Below are 23,461 nucleotides of genomic sequence, written 5' to 3'. Positions count from 1 at the left end.
ATTATCCCTAGTCTCCCAAATAATCATCTATGATAGCTGATACAGTGAAAGGGGAACATCCTGTAATGCAGATTGTCAACCTTTCTTTCATACTGATAGGTCAATGGAAGCAGGCAGAAAGGAGAAACTAAACCTTTAAAAAAACCTTGAAAAGATGAGAGTGCAAAATCATAGCACTTGAAAGATCAAACATATAAGTTGCAAATTTATTTTTAAAGAAATCACTTCTATTTCTTCAGTAAAGAAATTTCCTGAAAATTGTTCCTATTCCAACTTGTAATATACCAAATCTGTTAAATAAGTGAAATATTTTACAATTTAATGTGCTTCTCTTTGACGTGAGATTTTTTTTTAATTTCCATTCTGTGAAATTGTCAGCAAGCAGGACTTTAAATAAGTCTTTCCACTGACTATACTATTAAAATTAATTTACCTGAGTGCGATAAAAGCCACATTTTATTCCTTCTGTTGAATTTCCTTTGCTAATGATACTTTAGCTTTTTTTAAAAAAATGTCACATTTCCAGACGACAGGTAAAAAAGGTTCACAGTAATCAATAGCACATAGTACATTAAGCAGAAGGGAGAAAGTCAGAATCTACTTTCCAGGCTGAAATGAACCAGTTATAATCAAATCCACAAAGTAAAAACTTCAGAAGCTGTTAAGAGATCATCATCCAAATCTGTCTCCTGACTCAGGAACATCCCTAGTAATTCACTAAAGAAGACTCTACAAAATTTCATTCTTGTTCTTTGGCTGCAATTGTCTTTTCCACTAATTCAGTAGCTTTCTTGTCTAATGTGCTTATCTAATGAACAAAAAAACCCCCAAACAACAAGACTCTCAGAATTGTTTTAAGTATAATGAGAAATATTGCAAAAATCTTTGTTTCTTTTCATATAAAGTATATAAGAAATACTATTGTGTTTCTTGATTATTTTTAATGAAAAAATATCTATCACACATTATCTGTTGCAAGGAATCAAATTCTTTATGCTAAGCAAATAAAACATTTGTTAAAATTCATATAAAGATGTAAAGATATAAAAATAAGAATTAGAGAGCTTGTTGTGCTGAAAATAACAGTGTCTTAGTTAAGTTTTACCTAGCTCAAGAAACATTTGACAACTGATTAAAGTGAGAATATAGAGATACTTTAGCAAGTTCTGAGCTATAGTCAGGGGTGGGATTCTACTAGTTTGCCCTGGTTCAGGCGAACCGGTAGCTCTGAAGATCAGCTGGGAGAGAACCGGTTTGCTCTGACAATCAGCTGTTGGGCCCACCAACCAGCCCCAGCTCTAGTCTGTGCTTTATTTCTGGGTTTTCCAGCTCAGCTGCTTTGCGTGGCATAGCAGATTGTCATGCGTCAGCTGTTTTACACACAGGGCCTGCAGCAAAAGGTGAATTGGAAATGCTCCATGTTTACACTGGTTGAATCCCATCCCTGGCTATAGTATAAGTGGGCTTCTTCATAAGTTACCAAGCTCCACAAAATTCTTTTTAGCATGTAATCTTTACAATGCTGTGTCACTCAGTATGTTGTGGTTAGCCGGCAGCAGGTGCGGACGGCTGAGGAGAGCGAGGACTCTGATGAGGGGCCAGGACTATTCGGGAGTAGACTGCTGCCTTCAGAGATTTTGGGGGCTGGCAGCAGCAATGAGGAGGTTCCTGAGGAGCCCATGCCAAGTGTGCGTGCGCGCAGGATTGCTCGCAGGAAAAAGCAGCTACAACTGCACGGGCAACTCAGGAGTAAGGCCGCAAGGTAATAGCCCCTCCTTCAAGAAGATAAAAGGCAGCTGTGCAGCGAGCGTTCTTTGTAGGAAGCAAAGACATTTTGAAACTCATCCTCATGGACATTACAGTTGGTATTTCAAGACTCTTGTGTTGTAAACTATTTCTTATCTGTTGTTTTTGGCAGTCTTGCAAAAACTTGGCAAGGCTCTTTCTTGTTGGAGCTAATTAGTTGGAAGCAGCCTTTTATCTGTGAAGAAACAGGATTCTTAGCGGAAACATTAAAAAGTTGTGCTGCTGCCTTTGTCTGGTGTTCGCTCTCTTGGAACCAGGTTTGGGTCAGAACACAGTGGTGTACTCACTCACTCACTAAGATATTCAAAGAATATAGAGAACTTCTACATCTTGAAAAAAATATTTTTTTTCCACATTGCCTATTATTAACTGAAAGAAGACTGTCAATGGTTTTTACTCCCAATCTCTTACTAACAAGTTTGAAGCTGACCTACAATTGCTTTTACTTTTGCTGGCCTTGAACCTGATTTGAATAGGCAGGAAATGCCAGGAGCCAATCAGCTGACCTTCCAGCTGACCAACAAACTTTTAAAAACCATCAGGTTGTGTCTTTCCTGTATATTGCTGCACTCTTGGACTAAGAAAAATCCTTTCTCCCCCATTCCACACAAAAGAAAAAAGAAAAAAAAAAGCACCACCCCTTCCACATTTTCAGTGTATGCTGCATGCATTTACAAACCAACAACAACAACAAAATTGATACAGAGAAAGCCACCCTGCTGTGAAAGCATCATCAGGCAGTTTGTATTAAAAAGCCCCTGCAAGCTGTGATGTCAGATGTTAAGAGGAGGGAATATACTATTTTTACAATGAAGAAGTTTTCACTGTAGCTGTTTATGTCTGTAAATATATGGTGTACTTTAAGTATGCAGTTCTAGGCTGCATAAATGGATAGAATCAAGATCACGTGAAGTGTTAATACCACTTTATAATGCTTTGGTAAGGCCACACTTGGAATACTGCATCCAATTTTGGTCACCACGATGTAAAAAAAAAGGTTGAGACTCTAGAAAGAGTGCAGAGAAGAGCAACAAAGATGATTAGGGGACTGGAGGCTAAAACATATAAACTGGAACTGGATATATCTAGTCTTACAAAAAGAAGGACTAGGGGTGACATGATAGCAGTGTTCCAATATCTCAGGGGCTGCCACAGAGAAGAGGGAGTCAAGCTATTCTCCAAAGCACCTGAAGGCAGGACAAGAAGCAATGGGTGGAAACTAATCAAGGAGAGAAGCAACTTAGAACTAAGGAGAAATTTCCTGGCAGTTAGAACAATTAATCAGGGGAACAACTTGCCTCCAGAAGTTGTAAATGCTCCAACACTGGAGGTTTTTAAGAAGAGATTGGATAATTATTTGTCTGAAGTGGTGTAGGGTTTCCTGCCTAGGCAGGGGTTGGACTAGAAGACCTCCAAGGTCCCTTCCAACTCTGTTATGCTATTCTACACCAATTGTAGTATACAGTCGCTATAAATTTATATGTATGTAATCCCCTGAACACAAAGGCTAGAAGCAGTTGGAGAGTGCATGTTGCTTATCTAAGCAGAAAAAAACAAGCTCAGTTTTTCTATAGGGTCATGAGTAAATGTTTAAATCAGTATATTATATAAAGACGTTTTGTATATGATAACTGCCACAAGAGCCTCATTACTTATATGGTTCTTACTGGAAAAAATATTTCATTCCCCTCTTTGGAAGAATGATTATCCAAGTCATTGGAACATGTTTCAATATCCAAACTGAGCTTTGTTATTTAAAACTAAATTTGACATAGAATTTAATTTAAAACAGAAATCATTCCTGGACTATTTTATTTGAATTTTATTCAATTTTCTATAGTTTCTTGTTTAGCCCTTTCCACCCACTTCAATAACAGTTTTAAAACTTCCATCAAAACATTGCAATATTTAATTTTCTTCTTTTTAATTTTAACTGATCTAGTTATCTCTTTCCACATTTCTTTTTTTAACAGCTATGTGCATTGTATAATATCTTCCTCTCATCCTCATTTTTTGCATCAGTTATTCTCCATAATGAATAATTTTCCTCAGTCTATTTTACCACATCCTTTCATCAAAGCCATCTAGAGTGACTTTACAGAGCGAGATGGGCAGGATATAAATAAAATAAAATAAATATAAATAAACTAAATAAATAATTTTTTTCTCATACTTGCCATTTGCATATATCCATGTATTTTTTGACACTCAGTAATATTATTATTTTTATTCTGTAGCAAAAAGCTTCCACCAATATTTTCCTTATATTCACTTTCATTCTGTATGGAAATTAATCTGTCTTCTTTTTCATACAAGACTCATACTTTCTCTTCCCACAGTTATTCTGCTTTCTCTCTGTTTTATTTCACTTCCTATATTTGATTCGATGATAATTTTTTTCAAGATCCATTTCTGACGCTACCAAATAATGAATTATTCCATATTCATATTCCATACCTATAATCTATTGTCTTTCTTGTATCCTTCACTTCTTTTCTCAATACCTCATAATAAACAATCAGACCAAAGATTTTTGATTAATTCCTTTTCCACAATAATGCACAAACAAACTTATGCTTAAACTTCCAGGCTCTTTTCTAAGCAGATGTTCAACATTTGCTATTTACATTCATTCATGGGTCTCCAAATGCCAGTTACTTTTTTTTGTACAGTCCTGCCTTATTCCCATCATTCATTCATGTCATCAAACAGAATAATGAATGTTGTACAACTTTTCACAAAATTGTGCAATCTTTTTCATAAACCACAAATTTTTTCCTATCTTTTCCTTGATACAATTCACTAATGTATACCTTATAACTGCCTATATTCAAATCCACCTGCAACAACCTAAATAATAATAATTAATAGTTTCTGAAATACATGTTAGCCTTTTAATTCTACTCCCTTGTTGTTATTGTTTTTGCATCTATTTTATCAATGGGGCAAGATTAGAATACTTTCATTCAGATGTAATAATGTCCTTTGCCTTTTTCTTATTTTTATAAGAGGCAGCAGATCTGTTTTTCTTTCATTTCATTTCATTTGTTAATTCATGCTATTTACCATTTATTCTCTTTACATTTCAAATCATTATTTACCATATGCCATGGCTATCACCAGATGGGTGCATAGGTATTGCTTCTGTTGTCCATCAAGGCTTTGATCAATAAAAACTTTAACATAATGCATTTATTAAGATAGAGAACATCCTATGACATAATTAAATTCCTAATTTGCTTCAGTAAAAAAAGAATATTATTTTTTTCTCCTCATACCCAGTAGATGTTTAGGACATCTGCAGACATTTGTCTTCCTAGCTTGTGGTGAACGAGAATATAGTATAGTGAGAGAATAATTTATTTATAACAAGACTTCCTATGGATTTTGAAATTTAGAGTCAAATGATAAGGAAGCATGAGAGCCAATTTATTTGGCAGAAAACACTAATTTATAAAGCGGTTTTAGTATTTCACCATTCAGTAAAACTAGAATAAGAAAGTTGCCGATCAAAGAACTGAATTTAATAGCTTTAAACTTCTTTCTGGAGTCAACTTCTGGGCTAAATATGTCTTATTAATACTTATTTTAGAGGGTGAGAATAAATCAGGGGACATCCTGTTAATAATTTCTATGCGTGTAGGAAATATTCCACAGGGAAATTGAATGAAGAAACCCTCTGGAATATGGGCAGCACACAGTTCAAAATAAGATCACCATTTAATAATGTATGTGACAAATTCTTACAGAATATCTAATCAAATTACTGAAATACTTTATTCTAATCGCCCCCAAGCAGCAGCTACATTAAATAAGAATTCCAAAATCAATCAATATAATAATCATTCCCAAGACCTATTCTAAAGAGACTCTTAAAAACTATTTTCTCGTGATTACACTACAGCACTCTTCATGTAAAATGGTGTATCGTAAACCCACAAAGGGAAACACATATCCCTATCACTTAATTTGTGGATAACTTATGGACATTCCAATAGAGATTTCAGAGGTAGAAAATGTTTCTATGGATGGAAATAAGAAACAATCAAAAGTATACCCTCAAACCACTCTTCAACAAATTTTAGAGATGTGTGTTTGTGTGGAGGCTAAAGATATGAATGAGAGTGGACACAGACTCAAATAATGATGCATTCCACTCATAATTCTGCAGTTTGTACAGAGGTAGAACATGCATAGAGTGAGGCCAATTAGATTTTCATTTAGATGTTGACTAGCTTGTTTTATGAGCACGATATGGAGGTGATGGTAAAAATAAAATCTCCCAAGTTACATTCATAGAGAGAAACTTAAGGATTTCTAAAAGTTAATTTGAAACAAACAAACAAATATATTAAAATATTAAAAAATATATAGCTTTTGTGAGAATGAAGTTCAACCTATAGAAATCCCCAAGTAGAGAATAATATGTTCTCATTGTGCATTTACTGGAGTATTGAAATTACCCAGGCAAATGAAAGGAAATTGGAAGGGGGAAAAAATCACTGATTCTACATTTCCCCGTGGTTGCATCAAACAATTGGGAAAAGGAAAAGGGATGTTTGAAACGGTGGTTATTTTCAAAAACGGTGTGCTTTGAAGGAAATAGGCAGATTTTCTTTTTTAAATCCTAGCAGTCTCAGAAAACACATATGCACATATCTTCTCAATTTTTGCAATGTTCACAGATAATCTTAGATAATTTCTGATTCAATATGGAGTGGATACAAGATGCTCTGTCCATCTTTAAGAAGCATTGTGGAAAAAAACTGCATGACACTTGCCTATTTACTGATTTATTCACATTCTATTTCAAGAAAATCTATCACTTATACATTTATATTTTCTCTCTTTTATCCTACAAACTGATTTGCAATGTAACTAAAAGGTCAGAAAAGCACTAAAATGATATAATAATATATAAAAAGTATATTTAAAAAGTGCTATTTAATTGCTAAACTTACTATTATTACAATAAAAAATAAGAGATTAGGTTGCATCTTGTCATCTATATTGTTCAACATGTACACAGAAAGTTATGAAAAATGCACATCTGGAGGAATCTACCATTGGAGTTAAAATTAATAGTTGGAATATCAACAATCTCCAGTGTACAGATGATACAACATTGCTCATGAAAAGCAAGGAGGATCTGGAGTGGTTAATCCTGAGAATCAAAGATGAAAGTGAAAAATTTGGACTGCACCTTAACATCACGAAAACAAAGATAATAAAAACTGCAGTGAACACACAGATTAGAGTGCAGATCAACAACGAGACAATCAAAACAGTAAAGGAATTAATCTTCTTGGGCTCTAAAATTGACCAAAGTGGTGACTGCAGCTCTGAGATCAGAAGACATATAGCACTTGGAAGAACTGCAATGTCTGTCATGAAGAACATCTCGAAAAGTAAAGACATCAGCCTCACAACCAAATGCAAATTAGTTAATACAGTATTTTTTTCCATTTGTTACTTATGGCTGTCTTGAACTCTGAAAAAGATAGGAGAAGGGTTGATGCCTTTGAACTGTGGTGCTGGAGGTGACTATTACACATCCCATGAACTGCAAAAATAAGAAATCCTAGACTCAACCTCACCAAAAATATCACATGAAACCAAGTTCGCCGATCAAAGGCTGTCATACTTTGCTCATGTCATGTGATCTGACTCAGTCAAAAAGACAATCATGTTGGGATTGATCAATGGGGAAAAGGAGAAGGGGCTCCCTTAGTACTCATAAAAAAATGACACTGGGGTGACCTTGGCAGATCTGAAGGAGGTGATTTGAGACAGTGCTGATCTGTGAGAGTTGAAAACAACTGAATGGCTGATGATAAATAAAATGTGAACAATAAAAGGAGTACCAATGTTTGGTTCCTTTTTACAAATTACAATCAGAGGTGGTATTCAGCCGTATTCAGCCATTTTGGACCAGTTCTGGCGTACCGATAGCGGAAATTTTGACCAGTTCAGAGAACCAGCAAATACCACCTCTGACTGGCCCCGCCCACCTGCCCTCACCATTACCTCTCCTATATTTCCTTGGTTTTTAGCTCAGCTTGCACGTCAGAGTGGATTGCCGTGCCTCAGCTGAGCTGAAAAACAGTTCAGGCAGGTCACCAGCATTGACAGAGATCGGTATTTGAGCTCTGCGTGCATGTGTATAGAACCAGTAGGAAAAAAATTGGAAACCCACCACTGATTACAATCATGACAGTGTCCTATACAAGTTTAGTACCTTATACATTTCTGATTTTCTACTTCTGAAAAGAAGGTTATGGAATTTGACACCTTCACTTAGACTATACGATTCTGAGGAGATAGATATTATTATTCATAATGATAATTTAAATGCCCTTAACATTTTGAGAAAACTGATATCAAATTATGATTTAAATACTTGCTGGTTCTATAATTTTCTTAAAACAGTGACATAGTATATGGCTATTAACTAGACATTTCATGTCAGATAATTTTTTGCATCTCCGATAGGTCAGCTCCATTTTCATTGGTAATAAGCACTAAAATATTGACAGAATAGGTGTGCTTACGTATGTTGGAAGTTAAGGGTATGCAATAGCTTGAGAGGCAACAGAGAGATGTTCTGGATGCTCTCCATAGACATTAAATTTGGGAGCAGCAACTGTTGTTCTATCACATGGCAACTGAGTTTGTTTCACAATCCCTTTAGTAAAGTCTTGTGAATCATAAACCTGCCTATCCATTTAAGCTCTAATATTCAAAGCAAGTGGCAAAATTATTCATGTAGTATAACTAGGAATGGGATCTCTCTCAGGCCTCAAATATTGCAAGATTTACTAGGGCAAGCTCACCCTTTCATCAGAACTATAACAGGCTTAATCATTTTTATGTCAAACTGGAATAGCTAAAGGAATAGTAGGTATGTTTGCTGCCTTGAACTAATTAAATATTTTTAAAAGGTAGAATAAAAATCTGGTTGATTGATGATGATGATGATGATGATGATAATGATGATCATACAGAGGTTCCAGATAATTCCATAATACATCAACTTTCTAGTGGATAGATTATTAAAGCAAGGATTTTTTTCTATATTCTGTTTTGATACTAGTTAAATAATAATAATAATAATAATAATAATAATAATAATAATAATAATAATAATAATAATAATAATAATAATAATAATAATAATAATAATTACAATTGCAAAATGAGATAACTTTGGGATTACCTGAATCTTTGCAGTTAAAAATATTTACAATCAGACCCCACAAACACTTAAAGAACAGTGCAGTAATCTTATTGCCTCCATGTATTCATTAGTGTTATTGCCACATACCCTTTTCTACATCCAGGAAAGAATATTAAAAGTAACTGACATGTCTAGAAAAAGTATAAGACAATAAACCTTTTGTTTTTCTTTTTGTTTTAATTTCAGGACCAAATGCAGAATAATATTTTTTGTTGTTATGTAAGAAATTTAGTTTCTAGAACTTACCAGGGAATCATAAGATATAATAGTCTTCCTGTATCAAGTATATCTTTTGTAAGGGTTTTTCAAACGGGGCTTTATTTTGTTTTACATTGATATATAAAATCCAGCATCTTTCATTCTTTGAATGTTTTAAATTGTTATTAATACAATATATATGGGGGTTCCTCAAAAGTAAACACATAAAAGACTATTTCTTACCAAGGCATCTCGGCATGGAACATATCATACACCAAATATATGGTAATCTGCCTCTATTTTTTTAATTGCTATACAAATAATTTAATCAGGAACATAAAGAGCTCAGATAATTTGATGATTTATTTTGGATGTTCACTTTGAGAGGAAGTCAGACTTGTTCTCTAACTTACACCGTTATGGTTCTGTAAAAAAAATGGTAATCATACAAATATAAAAGATGTCCTTTTAGCCAATAACTCACTGATGTTTTGATTCCCCACCCACTTTCTGTCTCTCTTGGGGAAAAAGAATCAACAACAAACAAAGACTGAGAGGACCTGGAATTCACATAGTCTAGTTCCCTATTCAGTGTAGTACAAGGCAGTTTGAAATAATTTCTTTCTGCCCTTCAGTTTTATGATCAAACATAAGATCACAACTAGGTATTTCTAAAAACAAACTTGCTTTAATTGTTTTCCCACCAGAATGCCCCTATTAACTTACATAGCTAGAAAAATTGCTTCAGGATAACCAAATGATGTTCTTAATCCACATAGCACAATTCTATCTACTTAAACTGGCACGATAAAGAACTAGTTCTGGAGTCTGACATTGTTTTATTAAAAATGCAAAGGATTAACGTTGAAACTGAAGTTCAGACATATCATATGCTCTACAATCGAGTCATGATTCTCTTTTCATGACATTCATTCATTCACTCAGTTTATATAGCCACCCATCTCACTTATGTAACAATAGGCAGCTTACAACAAAACAGATAAAACACATAAAATAGATTATAGATATTGGGGGGAAAAAACCCAACTTTTTGGTTTCCCACTTTTGTTTATTGTCACTGCACCTCATACAATGAAATCAAACTCCATCTTCAGTGCACATCATGACCATGAAAATAAACACAAACACACATCCTTCACACTCCATTGAATTGAAAACCCCCGACATTGCACCAACACTGCTCTATACAGTAGAATTCAACAGAGCGAATGCCCTGAGATAGAAGCTGTTTTTCAGCCTATTTGTCCTAGGACATTACAGAAAGCCAGTAGAGGACAAGGCTAATGTAATCTCAGGGGGATGATGTTTCAAAGGGCAGGTCAGGCAGAAGAAAATATCTCCTTCTGGGTCCTGCCAGCCAACACTCCTTAGCCAATGAGATGTGGAACATGCCCCATCTGCTGGATTGGGTAGAACAAATAGTAACAAGCGATATATCATTGTGCTCATGCTATAGTGAGCTTCAGAAACACATTATGCACATGAAACGCACCAAGTTGTATACATTGAGCTTTATTGACATCAAAGTAATGGCAGTTTTGAATCCAATCAAAACAGATTATTCTTGTCAATATAAACTCATAAATCCTTGCAAGACAAGAACAACACTTTGAGATTTTGTTAATTTTGTAATTTTTGAGCACAGCACAGTTTACCTGTGTAGACTGCCCTACTAATTCATGGAGTATAATTTAAAACAATAAAAGCGAGAGAGGAAAAACACTGTTTAAAGTTGATTGCCATAAAACTTTGTTATATAGAAATTCACAGTCAGTTTTACATACCATAAATGCCTGTTGAGATACATGGAAAAGCCTGTAAGACAAAAAATAAAATAAAAGATATATATAGATATATATATATATTAGATATTTTTAGAAGTACTTATCACACATAATGATTTAGTACAAGGAAGCTATAAACTGCATAATATGAAGAAATATTCACATTTACAGTAAGTCATCAAGTCTTCATATACAGTATATCCCAATCTACTGAAAGAAGTAGTCATTCTAGAAATCAGAAACTCATTGAAAATTTTCTTTCAAAACTGAAGGAGAGCAAATTAGCTCTCAGCACAGCACAGCATTTTGGGGGGTGGGGGAGGTAAGTTAAACTTTTTAGCACCTTGCTAAATGTGAAAAACGGGAGGTCTAGAGAATGTGTGCTTTTAATGAAATTGTCTATAATACCTAATAAGCTTTTAGTATAATTACAAAATTATGGATTTGTCAGCCTTTAGATAAAACTCACCTGAAGCCAGTGCCATTTGCTAAGAAACTACCATAGTGTTTTTCTTTCACAGCATAAACCATTTGGTACTAAATAGGAATACAGTAGATATATAATTTGATTTTTCAGCAATCTTTCTGAAGACATTCATATACTCAAGATATATTTATTCATATGTTTGTATCCTTCCCTTCTTATTCCAAAGGACAGCTTTCCCTCATATACTATTTTCCATAGCTATGATTCTGTGAGATGGAGGAGACCAAGATGAAGCATGTCCCACTTCAATGATTACTCAACATATGTTTATTGTACAATAGAATCAGAAGATAACAATACCCTTATCAGCCATGTTCAACAGGCTTCACATATTAGGAAAAACTTCTGAAGGAAGAAGGTGTTTGAAAGCTGCTGCCTATGACCAGTGGCTGGAAGGCTGTGTTAATCGTTTAGGCATATACTTAGAAGTGATATACTTCTTCAGTGCCATTTGAGTTTTACCCGATGAAGACAGCATAATATATTTTTCTGGTCCATTATATGTTATTTATTATTTTATTATTCAAATTAAACTGCTATGTTTAGTTTTAATTTTATTACTATTTTGGAGGTTTGCAAGCTGCTCAGAATCAGACATGGATGGAGCAGCATATCAACTTAGTAAAAGAAATCAATACAGTTAGAAAATAATTTTTGAAACTGTTTTGGAGAAATACAAGAAACTGACTTCGATTTAACCGAAGCTATTGACAGAAGAATGAGTGGAGAATATCCAACTTTATATATTTTAATAATAATAAAAAATAGACTTTTATATGTGGTCCTAATCCAGTCCAATTCACAGGAAAGCTAAAACAAACTTTGTGTCATAGTCTTAGTTCAGCACTTTGAGAAACTTCATTCAAATGCACAAAACATCTGTGTAAACTACCAATGTAAATTTGAGCCAGTTAGAGCATTGAGGATTCCTGGCATTACATTCTATTTGGTTTGGTGATGACTTCAATATTGGTAAGATATTAATTTTATGCAATTTATGCTTGTATTTTTAAGATCTGGTTGAATTTTTGTATGCATTACAGATATTAAATGGCACTACAATACATCTAGAGTGGTTAATGAATACAAAGAAAAATTAGAAGTCAATGACAGACAACAGCATATGATTTATATTACTTTGTTTCAGGAATACTGTTTATCTGAACCACATTTTTACCTAAGCTAAACTTTGTATTCTGTCTAGTACACTTCACATATGGCTATGTTGTAGAAGCAAAAAAAAAAAAAAGATTATATTGACAATATAACTAGCTATCTGCACAGTAATTCTCCTTGCTTTCTCTCCATATATATGTCATGTTAGCATGGCTCACTGAGACATAAATTAACCAACTACATTTTAGCCAACCATAATGTGCAAAGCTAACCCATGTGGATAGTTTACAGTTTAGTGTGTTGCATGAACCTATAAAACAGGGTAAATCTTGTACTCTAAACACACAATAACTAGACTCTACAGCAAAAAATGGAGGGGAAGGCTTCCCCATCCATCATTTTCTCTGTGGCTAAGAAAGATAAGCTGTTTTCAACTTCTTATTCTAAAAATGAAGAAATCTTTTTCCTTGGAGCACCCTATATTCAAGGTGGAGTTTTAATAACAATGCAAATGTCTCTTTTTCCTCAGTGCTCTTCAAAATGTAAGGCTTTTCCTTCATAACTCGCTGTAAACAGTAATTTTGTTGTTTGACATAAGATAGCATACACCTGTCCTCCGTTACAGGTTTTTTTTTCCTGAATTTTATGCATTTTTAAGTGTGGGTTGTTATGTAGCCTAGACACCTTGAAAACCTCACCAAATTTTAAAGAAAATATATATTTAGAAAAAAAAGATTGTAGGCTGTCATGCTGAAAAACAGCCAATAGCCTGGGGCAGAGGTAGAAATGACAAATAGAATGCAGTATCCTAAAATTCTAAACAGAGACATATTAAACTGAAAACTTTGTTGAAAATCCCACTTGTTGTTATGATTTTAGCATCAAGTAGAAAGGATTTGTCACGGTCTAACACTGATTAACATCTTCATAAATTATTCGGATGTGGGAGGTGAAAGTACAGTTTCAAAGAAAGTACAGATGGCACAGCTAAAGAATGCAGCAAACCCGTTACAACATGTAAGAATCTACAAGTATACAACATATACTGACATTTCTAAAAGAGTAAATTGTTCTAAAGTCATAAACCAAAATATTTTCCATCACATGGAAAATTAGGATCAGTACAAATTGAATGACAATACAACAATTTAATTTTGCAAAAAAAAAAGAGAGAGTGCTTTCTCAACTATTCATAAAGACGCAGCACATGTGAATACATACAATGTTTTGTCTGAATATTATTGGAAAATCTGTAGAATTTCAAACTTGGGGTGCTACATTGTCTGAGCAGCAGTAACCAAAAAGAAGCAAGACTAATGGGGAGAAAACATGGGGAAGAAAAAATGAAATATAAGAGGGAAAGCTGAAGGAGCAAGATGTTCATTTTTATGCTTTGAAAACAAATTAAAGGACAATACGGTAACAATTTGCTAAAATATAAAAAGCTGTCATGATGGGAAATAGAGAAAAATGGCTTGCATTTGCTCTGAAGGACAGGGCAATAGATAATAAGTTTGAGGTGCCAGAAGTTGAACTGAAGTTAAATGGTATGAAGCATTTCCAAACAGATGTTGAATTGACAAAAAAAAAAAAACACCTCACAGAATTATAATCAAGTCCTCTCCTAAAAGCTGTTATAGCATCATAGAATGGCTATGTGAATCGGAGGGGAGAGAACTGGCTGAAAGTAGAAAAGAGAGCTATTGTTCTATCAGGATTCTTCTATACCTCTCTTTTGTCCCTTGCACTGTGCTTGAAGGAGTAGGTTCATGGCTTGTAGTTATTTCTGACTGGTGGTTCCTGCTAGATCAGAAGGTGCAGGCCATGACCAAGATAGGGCCTTGTCCAGCTTTGGCTACCATGCCAACTGCAGCCTTATAGGGGATGGAAGAATCTGACCATAATGGCTCCTGCCCTATTATCACCCTATTGGGCTACTGCAACAACTCTATATGGGGCTTCCTTTGAAGACTATCTAGAAGTGTCAGTTGCTACAAAAAGCAATGGCTAGAGTATTGATGGGTGTTTACCAAGGGGTACATATTTGTACCCTGTTTTGGGACCTCTGCATTGGCTTCCTGTTTGCTGGAGAAGCATACAGAGAAGCAGCTGTTGTCTCCCATTGATGGGTTACTTGGTGATGATGGGATTGGCCTCCTGGAATGGCTGCCCACTGGAGATTTGTCTATCTCTAACATTTCCTACCTTTCAGAAAAAGCTGAAGACAAATCTTTCCCAGAACATTTTGGGAGCCGGATTCCATATGTTGTGGCAGGGTTTAATTTTATAGTGTTATTGCACATTATTATTTTGTGAGTCACTGAGCGTACTGTGATTGAATTGATACAAATTTGATGAAATAAAACCCACCACAAATAACTTTTCTACTCTCGTTTACCAAAAACCAATAGCATGATTTTCTCACATTTTCTGATGTGAAATACAAAAAACTAGCCTAAAATTTAATAGGCTTCTGTCATAAGAAGTAAGAACCCCCAATCCAATCCCAGGAGCAGAGGAACAATAGAAATAAGAACATCGACCAACTTTATATGATAACTCCACCAACTACAACCCTCAGCAATTCTAGAAATGTTAAGCATGGACCGCAACAATCAAAAAGTTGCCTGCCTTGACATAGGAGATCTGAAATCCCTACAGTATAGGAATTCTGTGGTACAAATCCCCTTGACTTTCGCAGTGCAGATGGATGTCAAAACCATTTGCATATGAAGTGAACACGAACATCAGATAGGCAGACTGACAGACCAAAGAATAGAGGCATTGTTTTTAACACTGTGTTTGCCATTGGTGCTGTTTGATTTGGTGAAGAGGGTATGTGTGTGCCTTTGAATCATTGTTGACTCCCGGCAGCTGCCTGAGTCAAATCCCTGCAGTTTTCTTGGCAAGATTTCAGAAATGCCTTCTTCCTAAGACGGAGATAGAGTGATTTATTTATTTATTTAAAGGGTTCACATGGCTGCCCATCACTCTCAGTGACTCTGGGTGGCTTACAAACAATAAAAAAAAACCAATATAAAAAGGGTAATATTGGCGCAGTTCATTTTGTGCCTAAGGTGGGATCAGAAGTCACTTCTATAACTACACCAAACTGGCTCTCTATGGTATCCTTGCATGTTATGAATGTACTTTTCATAATAGAATTGACGAAGAATTTAAGGGAAATGAAAACTGTAGAGAGAGAGAATCAAGACGTTTGATCAAACATAGGGTTCTCTCTTTGTCTCCTCTATCCTCATTGTTCCACAAATTTATTGTAGAAAGAGTACCTGATTGGCTAACAGTGCCCCTTCATAAGAGGAAGGATACAACCAAATATCTTAGAATCAAACTGACTGATATTAATATGTCCCAGTTTCCTATTCACCTATTCACTTCAAAGACAAACATCAATAATTTGATCACACTTTTGGAATGTATTATCTTGAAAAGAACCGTGTATTTTAGTAAAATGTGACAGTAAATTAGAAGAAGTTCATCTCCTATTTGCTTCCCTGGATGTTTAAAATATGCCCTTGAAAGAAATGTAGAAATTTGTGAAGGCAACATGATCCAATACCTTTTTTCTGCATTTCCATTATCTGTTGGAGCTTTTCCCTCAAAGATAAAGTCCTAGTTTGTACATTTTCCAGAACGCTTACGCAAAGAAAATTGTGCAGAAAGATAGAATTTCAAAAACTAAGAATCATATGGAGAAAAAATAGTTAACTATGTTCTTAAAAAGTGTAGATAATCCACTAATTTTGTCACTTTGTCAAAGAATGCAATAAGATTTGTCTGGCATAATCTGTTTTTAACAAACCCATGTTGGTTTTTGGTTATGACATTGTTTTCCTCTAGGCGTTCGCAGATTCATTGCTTGATTATCTTTTCCAGAATCTTCCCAGGTATTGAGGTCAGGCTGATAGAGCTGTAATTTCCTGGATCTATTTTTCCCCTTTTTCGAAGATGGGAACTGCATCAACTCTTTTCCAGTCTCAAGTGTACACTGATCGGGACACAAAGGACAGGTATACATATGTTTTGTTGATAGCTTTGAGTAATTTAAATATTACTTTGGACTAGAGGAACCAACCAAAACTACCTAAATGCCTAGTATTTTAATGCTAGGAAGAAAATTATTTAGTGGCTATATCTAAAATTAATGTTTAATTCATAATTTTCTTCCTCATAGAGAATGATTAAAGGACAAAAGCAGCAGGTATAATGTTGTAAAACATGCCACTGATGTTTTTTCACTGCTAAGGAGACCCATGCCTAAAAAAAGCATATAGACCAAATTTCCTTCATCTCCTTAAGCAGTAATTTAGTCTAGATTTCAAGCTAAAATTATTGGCAGAGAAATAATGTGAAATTGTCATTGTGGATGTTGGCACAGTCTGCTTAAAATACCTAAGTGTCCAATATGCTCATATTTGTAGTTCTCTCTGCATATTATAATAGTCTCACTCAGAGGAAAAATTCAGTCTCATTGGAAAAAACATGGCTAACTTCTAGTATTGTGAGGTAAATGGTGTTTGCATCAAAAGATTTGCACCTGCCAATCATCAGGTTGCATGCAATACCCTGACTTCTGAAAAGGATATTTGATTTGGGTAGAGCAGGGGTGTCAATCTCAAGGCCTGGGGGCTGAATCTGGCCCACAAAGTGCTTCAATCGGGCCCGCGGGGCTATCCTGGAAACAGCGAAGGATTGGCCTGCGGTGCCTCTGCCAGAGAAAATGGAGCTTGGGGTGGCTGCGATGGCCTTCTGCAACCCTCTGCCAGCAAAAACAGAGCTCAGGAGGGCTACATGCGGCCTTCCCGAGCTCTGTTTTCACTGACAGAGGGTTGAAGGAGGCTGCCACAGACACCCAAGCTCCGTTTTCACTGGCAGAGTACTCAGGCCCCCATAGGCGCCCCCGACACAAGTGAAATCAAGCTGGCCACACCCACCCGGCTCCCAAGGTTAAACACAACCCTGATGTGGCCCTCAATGAAATTGAGTTTGACACCCCTGGTTAAGCTTGTAAAACATTCAACTGACACTTGTTTTTTTTTTTAAAGGAGCAGGTTTTTTTTTTCCAGATAACAACATGAATATTTATTGTTTTCATGCAGTCTTCATATGATCGAGTCTTTTATCTGAAATGGGCCTCATGAGGAACTGAACTGACTGGAAATTATGTCGGCATTGGCTAATGGTCCAAGTGAATACCTAAAATAAGCTCTGAATACAACCACACCTTGTTTAACAACTATCTTGGTTAGCAACCAATCACAAATATGATAGTAATAAGTGATAATTTAAAAAAAATTCTGACCAATGCACACATTTACAACAATAAAATCCTTCAGTGTGAAACTGATTAAGGTACGGTCAGTTTCAAGCAACAGCTGGGGGCAAACTGTAGGGTTCTAGAATAGAATAGAATTATTTAATGGCCAAGTGTGATTGGACACACAAGGAATTTGTCTTGGTGCAAATGCTCTCAGTATACATAAAAGAAAAGATACATTCATAGAGTTCTAATCAACAAAAGTTCACAGAGCTAAGCTTGTTACTTTCACTTAACATTTTTAGGGGTACAATGCACTACAGAGAAAAGCATCTCAGGAAGAAATAGGTTATTTAAGCAATCTCTCTACGCTGCAAAGGAGCAAAAAAAGGGAAAAATAGGTAAAGCATATGAAAAAAATATATATATGAAACAGCTGCAAACTGTGATCTTTGCAACGCACTCTCTTTCTCTCAGGTGCACACTCACTTAGATACCAATTCACTTAATGGCAGTTGTTGGAAGAGAGCCACAGTCACTAATGGAGAGGGCGTTATTTAACTTGTGTTTAACTTGCATGTAGAAAATAGCACACTGTATCGAGGAAGTTAATTTCTTCATATTATATAGAAAATGTGGCCATGTGCACAATACATACAGAAGGAAAGGCAGTGCTTAGTGGTGAATGCAGTTTTCAAACGCATATGATTCCAGATTCCATCCACAAAAACTCCTATGAGCCAGGATCTCTATTCAAGGAACTGGGAAAGGGAAAGAACTGTGTCTGGAAGTTAGGCTGCTTCTGTTTCTGTTAAGAGAAGACAATCTGCAGCTAGAGGAATGGATATAAATTCTGCTTTGGAGATTATCAAAACACTTGAAAAACAAGAGTGGCTTGTAGAACATCCAGCTGAAACCCTGGCATATAAGCATTCCCCAAAGGCAGCTGTCTAGCTTCTTCTTGAGCACTTTTAAGAAAAGTATCTTCATCCAATTGGTTCCATTGTTAAGCTTTAAGACATTTCACCTAGTGTTCAACTGAATCTATTATCCTGTAACTTAAACCCATTAGATTTGGCTGGGCTCTCTAATGCAGCTGAGATTAAAAGTTTTCTATGTAAGAACCCTGAAGATATTTAAACTTTTTTTTTTAAATCATACCGTTTAGCCTTTTGCTCAGATTCTTTCATCTTTCCCCATAAATTTCTATTCCCTAAGAAGACCATTGTAAGGATAGATTCAATATACTTAACAGCATATGTGAAACAGATCATAAGGCACTATGAAAACAGGTAAGAGACAACACCTGAAGGAGAGAAAAATAACCAAAATTTCAAAGGGGGGAAGATTAAAGTGGTTTTCAAAACAAACTATCCATAAGAGCCAGGGAAAAAAAATATAGGATGAAAGTCTTAGAGAACAAGAATGGCCTGTGACACCTGAACACCAGCCTTCAAAGTCAAACAAGAAAGAACAAGGAATACTATCTCAAACAAGAATGTCAACAAAGAGAGGAAAATAGCAGGAAGAGAAAAATGAGAGAAGTGTTTGGAAGAGAAATCCTAGGAAAATTGACAGCTAAAGGAGGAACCAATAATAGTGGAGTAAGAAACCTGATAGAGACAAACTAGATTAAAGGAAGATGGAAATACTACATTGTGGTTTTTTTCAAAAAACATTATAAAATGGCACAAATATTTCAAGAGAGAATATTTTCAGAAAGCGATTCCACTAAAAAGTGAGGTACAAGGGACAACTGTTGTCGAATAGGAAAGTAAAGGCATGAATTGAAATATCCATCAAGTCCTCAACTTATGACCGGTTGTTTATTGACCATTCAAAGCTGTGATCTACCTGAAAAAAAGGACTGAATCTGAAGTTCCAGTGGTCTTTCACCCGATCACATATCTGCATTTTGGGTGCTCAGTAATAAAATCCTGTAGTCACAAGACCGCAATTTACATCCGTTTTGCCAAAAACCAGGACCTCCGTTTTTTGTTAAACCACACCATGGTAAACAATTGTTTTGCTTAATGGCTATGGTGTTCGCTAAATGACCATAGTTGCACATCCTTGAGCAGTGCGCTTGTTTAACAATCGCTGCAAAAATGTTGTAAAATTGGGTCAGTCACATGACTGACTCATTTTATAAATGTTATGACTTACAACCATAATGTGCAGGCTCCATTAAGTCATAACTCAAGGGACTACCTGTATTTAAAATTACAGGAAAAGAGGGAGTTAAAGCACTAGCATTATATGCCAACAGAGATCTGTGTGGCTTAGAAATCAGAGAAATTCAACATACAGTATGTGACTCTACTGAAGAATGATGGAAGAGAATGTGCAATATCACTGACCTCTTGCACTGATTTCTATATATGACAAGCTTTTCTTAAAATCTTAGTAGGAACATGTAGCAATGAACAACAGGCTATAGAGGCTATAAATAGAACAAATACAGGTAGTCTTCGACTTACGACAACAGTTGAGCCCAAAATTTTTGTTGTTAAGTGAAACATTTGTTAAGTGAATGCCTCATTTTGCAACCTTTCTTGCCAGAATTGTTAAGTGAATCACTGCAGTTGTTAAGATAGTAACATGATTGTTAAGTGAATCTGGCTTCTCCATTGACTTTGCTTATCGGAAGGTCGCAATGGTCATAAATATGAGTCAATTGCTAATCACATGACCATGGGAATGCCCCAATGGTCATAAGCGTGAAAAGCAGTCATAAGTCATTTATTTCAGTGCCGTTGTAATTTCAAACAGTCACTAAATGAACTGTTGTAAATTGAGGACTACCATATTTGTTGTTACCATAGTTGTTTAGTTTGTTCCGCAATTGTGAAAATGGCAAAATTCTAAAAAGTGACAGTTGAAATAAAGTTGAACAATAACAAGTGATGATATGGAGACAACATCACTTTATTAGTTGAAAATAAAGATTTAGAATTCATCACAAAAGTAAAATGAAAGCTTAAAATGCAGATTAATGTTACTTGTTAAGAAAACAAAGGTTAAAATTAGCTAGGATGTTTTCTGAACTGAGAAATGACAGCAAAGATAAATACTGTAGCTCTGGGTTTGTTTGTTTTTCAGTTCTTGAATAGCTAGACAGGGACAAAGATGGAAAAATAAAGAAATTAATCCCAAATGGAAAGTAATGATAAACTGAGACAGTACCTTAAAGGACAACAATATTTCTATGACAATATAGAGCTTAATAATTACAGCAATAGTTCTTCCAATGGTAATCTTTGGCTGTTAAAAGGAAAGAATGAGGATTGGATCTGGAGATAAGTACTAGAGTAGCATGGAAGGGATGAATTGATCCTGGATGAAAATAAGGCTGGCTGTTCCCTTGAGGTGATATTGTAAGCAGATGGTGGATTCGGAAAAACAACCATGCTTGGAAAGGTTGATTGAAGTAGAAAAGGGGAAAGCAACAATTAAGGTAACTAACCGAAATCATGGTCACTGGATTCTGTCTAGAAGAGCAACAGATTAGCAAGGAGAGATTGAGATGACAGACATTTATCAATGCTGTTGCCAGGAGTGATTCCTGGTTGATATTTAGATTTATAGAGAAGTCTCTAATCTGAATTATGTAACTGTATTTTATAGAGATGATCTCTTTGAAGGCTGCAGAACCATACTAGAGCCAGTTTGGTGTAATGGTTAAGGCACCAGGCTAGAAACCAGGAGTCTGTGAGCTGCAATCCTGGCCTAAGCATGTAAGCCAGCTGGGTGACTTTGGGCCAGTCTCCCTCAGTCCAACTCATCTCACTGGGTGGTTGTTGTGGGGAAAATAGGAGAAGGATTAGTATGAGGCATGTTTGCCACCTTCAGTTACTTTTAAAGGTGAGATTAAAAAAACTAATAAATACATGGAAATAATTATGGCCTACTATGGAACTTCAAGATAAAACAGAATGTGACAATATGATTCTGTCTGAAAGGTTTCCCTGTTTTCTTACTTCTCTTGCTTTAAATTATGTACATTTCTAACCATGGGATTTGAACAAGTTGTTTTATTGTTACATAACAAGTACATTTTACCTTATTTTGTTTATATATTTACCAAATGTCAGGTGCTCCCTACTCCCTAAATATTTATGAGAATTTCGCTTTCTTCTCACAGGCTCAGTTTATTACACATATACACAGAATAACATACCACTGTGTCATGCTATTCTTTTATGGATGTCTATATGCATCTATATGTCTATGCTAACATCATATCCTTAAAGAGAGCAAGTGCTTCTGTTCAAATGAAGAAGACATTTCTCATTAAACTTCTTAGTGTTACATGAACTTACTTGAAGAAGCCTGCTTAATTTACATAACTCCTTAACAAATTCCATTTCATCTCTTAAGAGCACCTCATCAGATCTTTACTAGGCACCCACAAAGATAAATAGAAATATGACTCTCAGATAAATATTTGCAGATCCTGGTACCACAAAGGTCTTCCATTTCTATAATGCTTTATTTATACAACAGCAGAAGCAGAGCGGTTGAAAGACGTTGTCCCAGGAGGTTAAAAGGGCCAGAAGTATATCTTCAATCATTTATTATTCAAACAGATTTAATGGAGACTAAAGAGAGTTCTTCTAAAAGGAGCAAAGAGGGAATGCGTTTTTCTATCTTTCATCTAGCCCTACTGAATAGACAGGAGTAAGGCTGTAAGGCAGAAACCAGAACAGGTTTTTTTATAAGGAATACTAGAAGAATTATGTTTACAAATTCAGCAAGTTTCTCAAAGGACTTTTAAGTTCTGCAAGCTTTTTTTTTTATTTTACATGTGGATTTACTAAATAACCTCCCAGCAAAATTATCACTGCAATGCAAAGAATCACAAGCTTCTACATGTGTATTAATACCGTGTTTCTCATATAATAAGGCTGGGTCTTATTTTTTTTTGAGCCCCGAAAAAATGGCTAGGCTGTCTTTTCGGGGGTGACTTAATTCCCCCCCCCCTTGCATCTTCGGGCGGGCAGCGATGGCTTGGATGTTGACCTCGGCGTTGGTGGGGCACTTCATATTGGGGTCAATGCAGGCAGCACCATATCCGGGTGTGCAACAAAAGTACTTCCTAACGGCAAGCCCCACCATTCCCCCCCATTTCGCATGTTTTAATATAGGCCTTAATTTGGGGGGAGGGGCTTAATTTCATTTCATGCCTATAAAATATGCTGGGACTTCCTATTGGGGGAGGCCATATTGTTGGAGAAACAGGGTATTTTTTTCAATCCATGTATTGCCAATAATATATTTTCCTAATTAATTAATGTGCTATGCAAATTGATTAATTGATTGGTTGATTAAATAAATAAATAAATAAATAAATTTGTTTATTTAATCAACCAATCAATCAATCAATTTGTATAGCACACATCTCAACAAATAGATTCTGGTACATCTGTATACTCACAATGGCAGAAACCATCCCTACAGAAGTTAGTACCACATAGAAAGCATAGTTCCTTTGACTTTTAGTCATCCAAACTAGTTCAAAAGAATCCCTGATA

The 23,461-nt window shown here is 35.5% G+C and overlaps 1 protein-coding gene across 4 annotated transcripts in view; it reads right to left on the bottom strand.

Annotated features, from left to right (window-relative positions):
* MACROD2 (mono-ADP ribosylhydrolase 2) overlaps positions 1–23,461 on the bottom strand; it is a 1,127,501-nt gene that overhangs the window by 470,430 nt on the left and 633,610 nt on the right. For all 4 annotated transcript variants that reach the window (XM_026668493.2, XM_087948725.1, XM_026668495.2 and 1 more), the window contains exon 7: positions 11,047–11,077. In XM_026668493.2, coding sequence (XP_026524278.2) covers positions 11,047–11,077 — 31 coding nt within the window. The remainder of the gene's footprint in view (positions 1–11,046; positions 11,078–23,461) is intronic.

Source organism: Notechis scutatus, chromosome 1, assembly GCF_049901735.1.
Source record: "Notechis scutatus isolate UNSWTSFEM ecotype Mainland chromosome 1, rNotScu1.2, whole genome shotgun sequence".
NCBI lineage: Eukaryota > Metazoa > Chordata > Lepidosauria > Squamata > Elapidae > Notechis > Notechis scutatus.
This window is presented reverse-complemented; position numbering and strand designations above follow the sequence as displayed.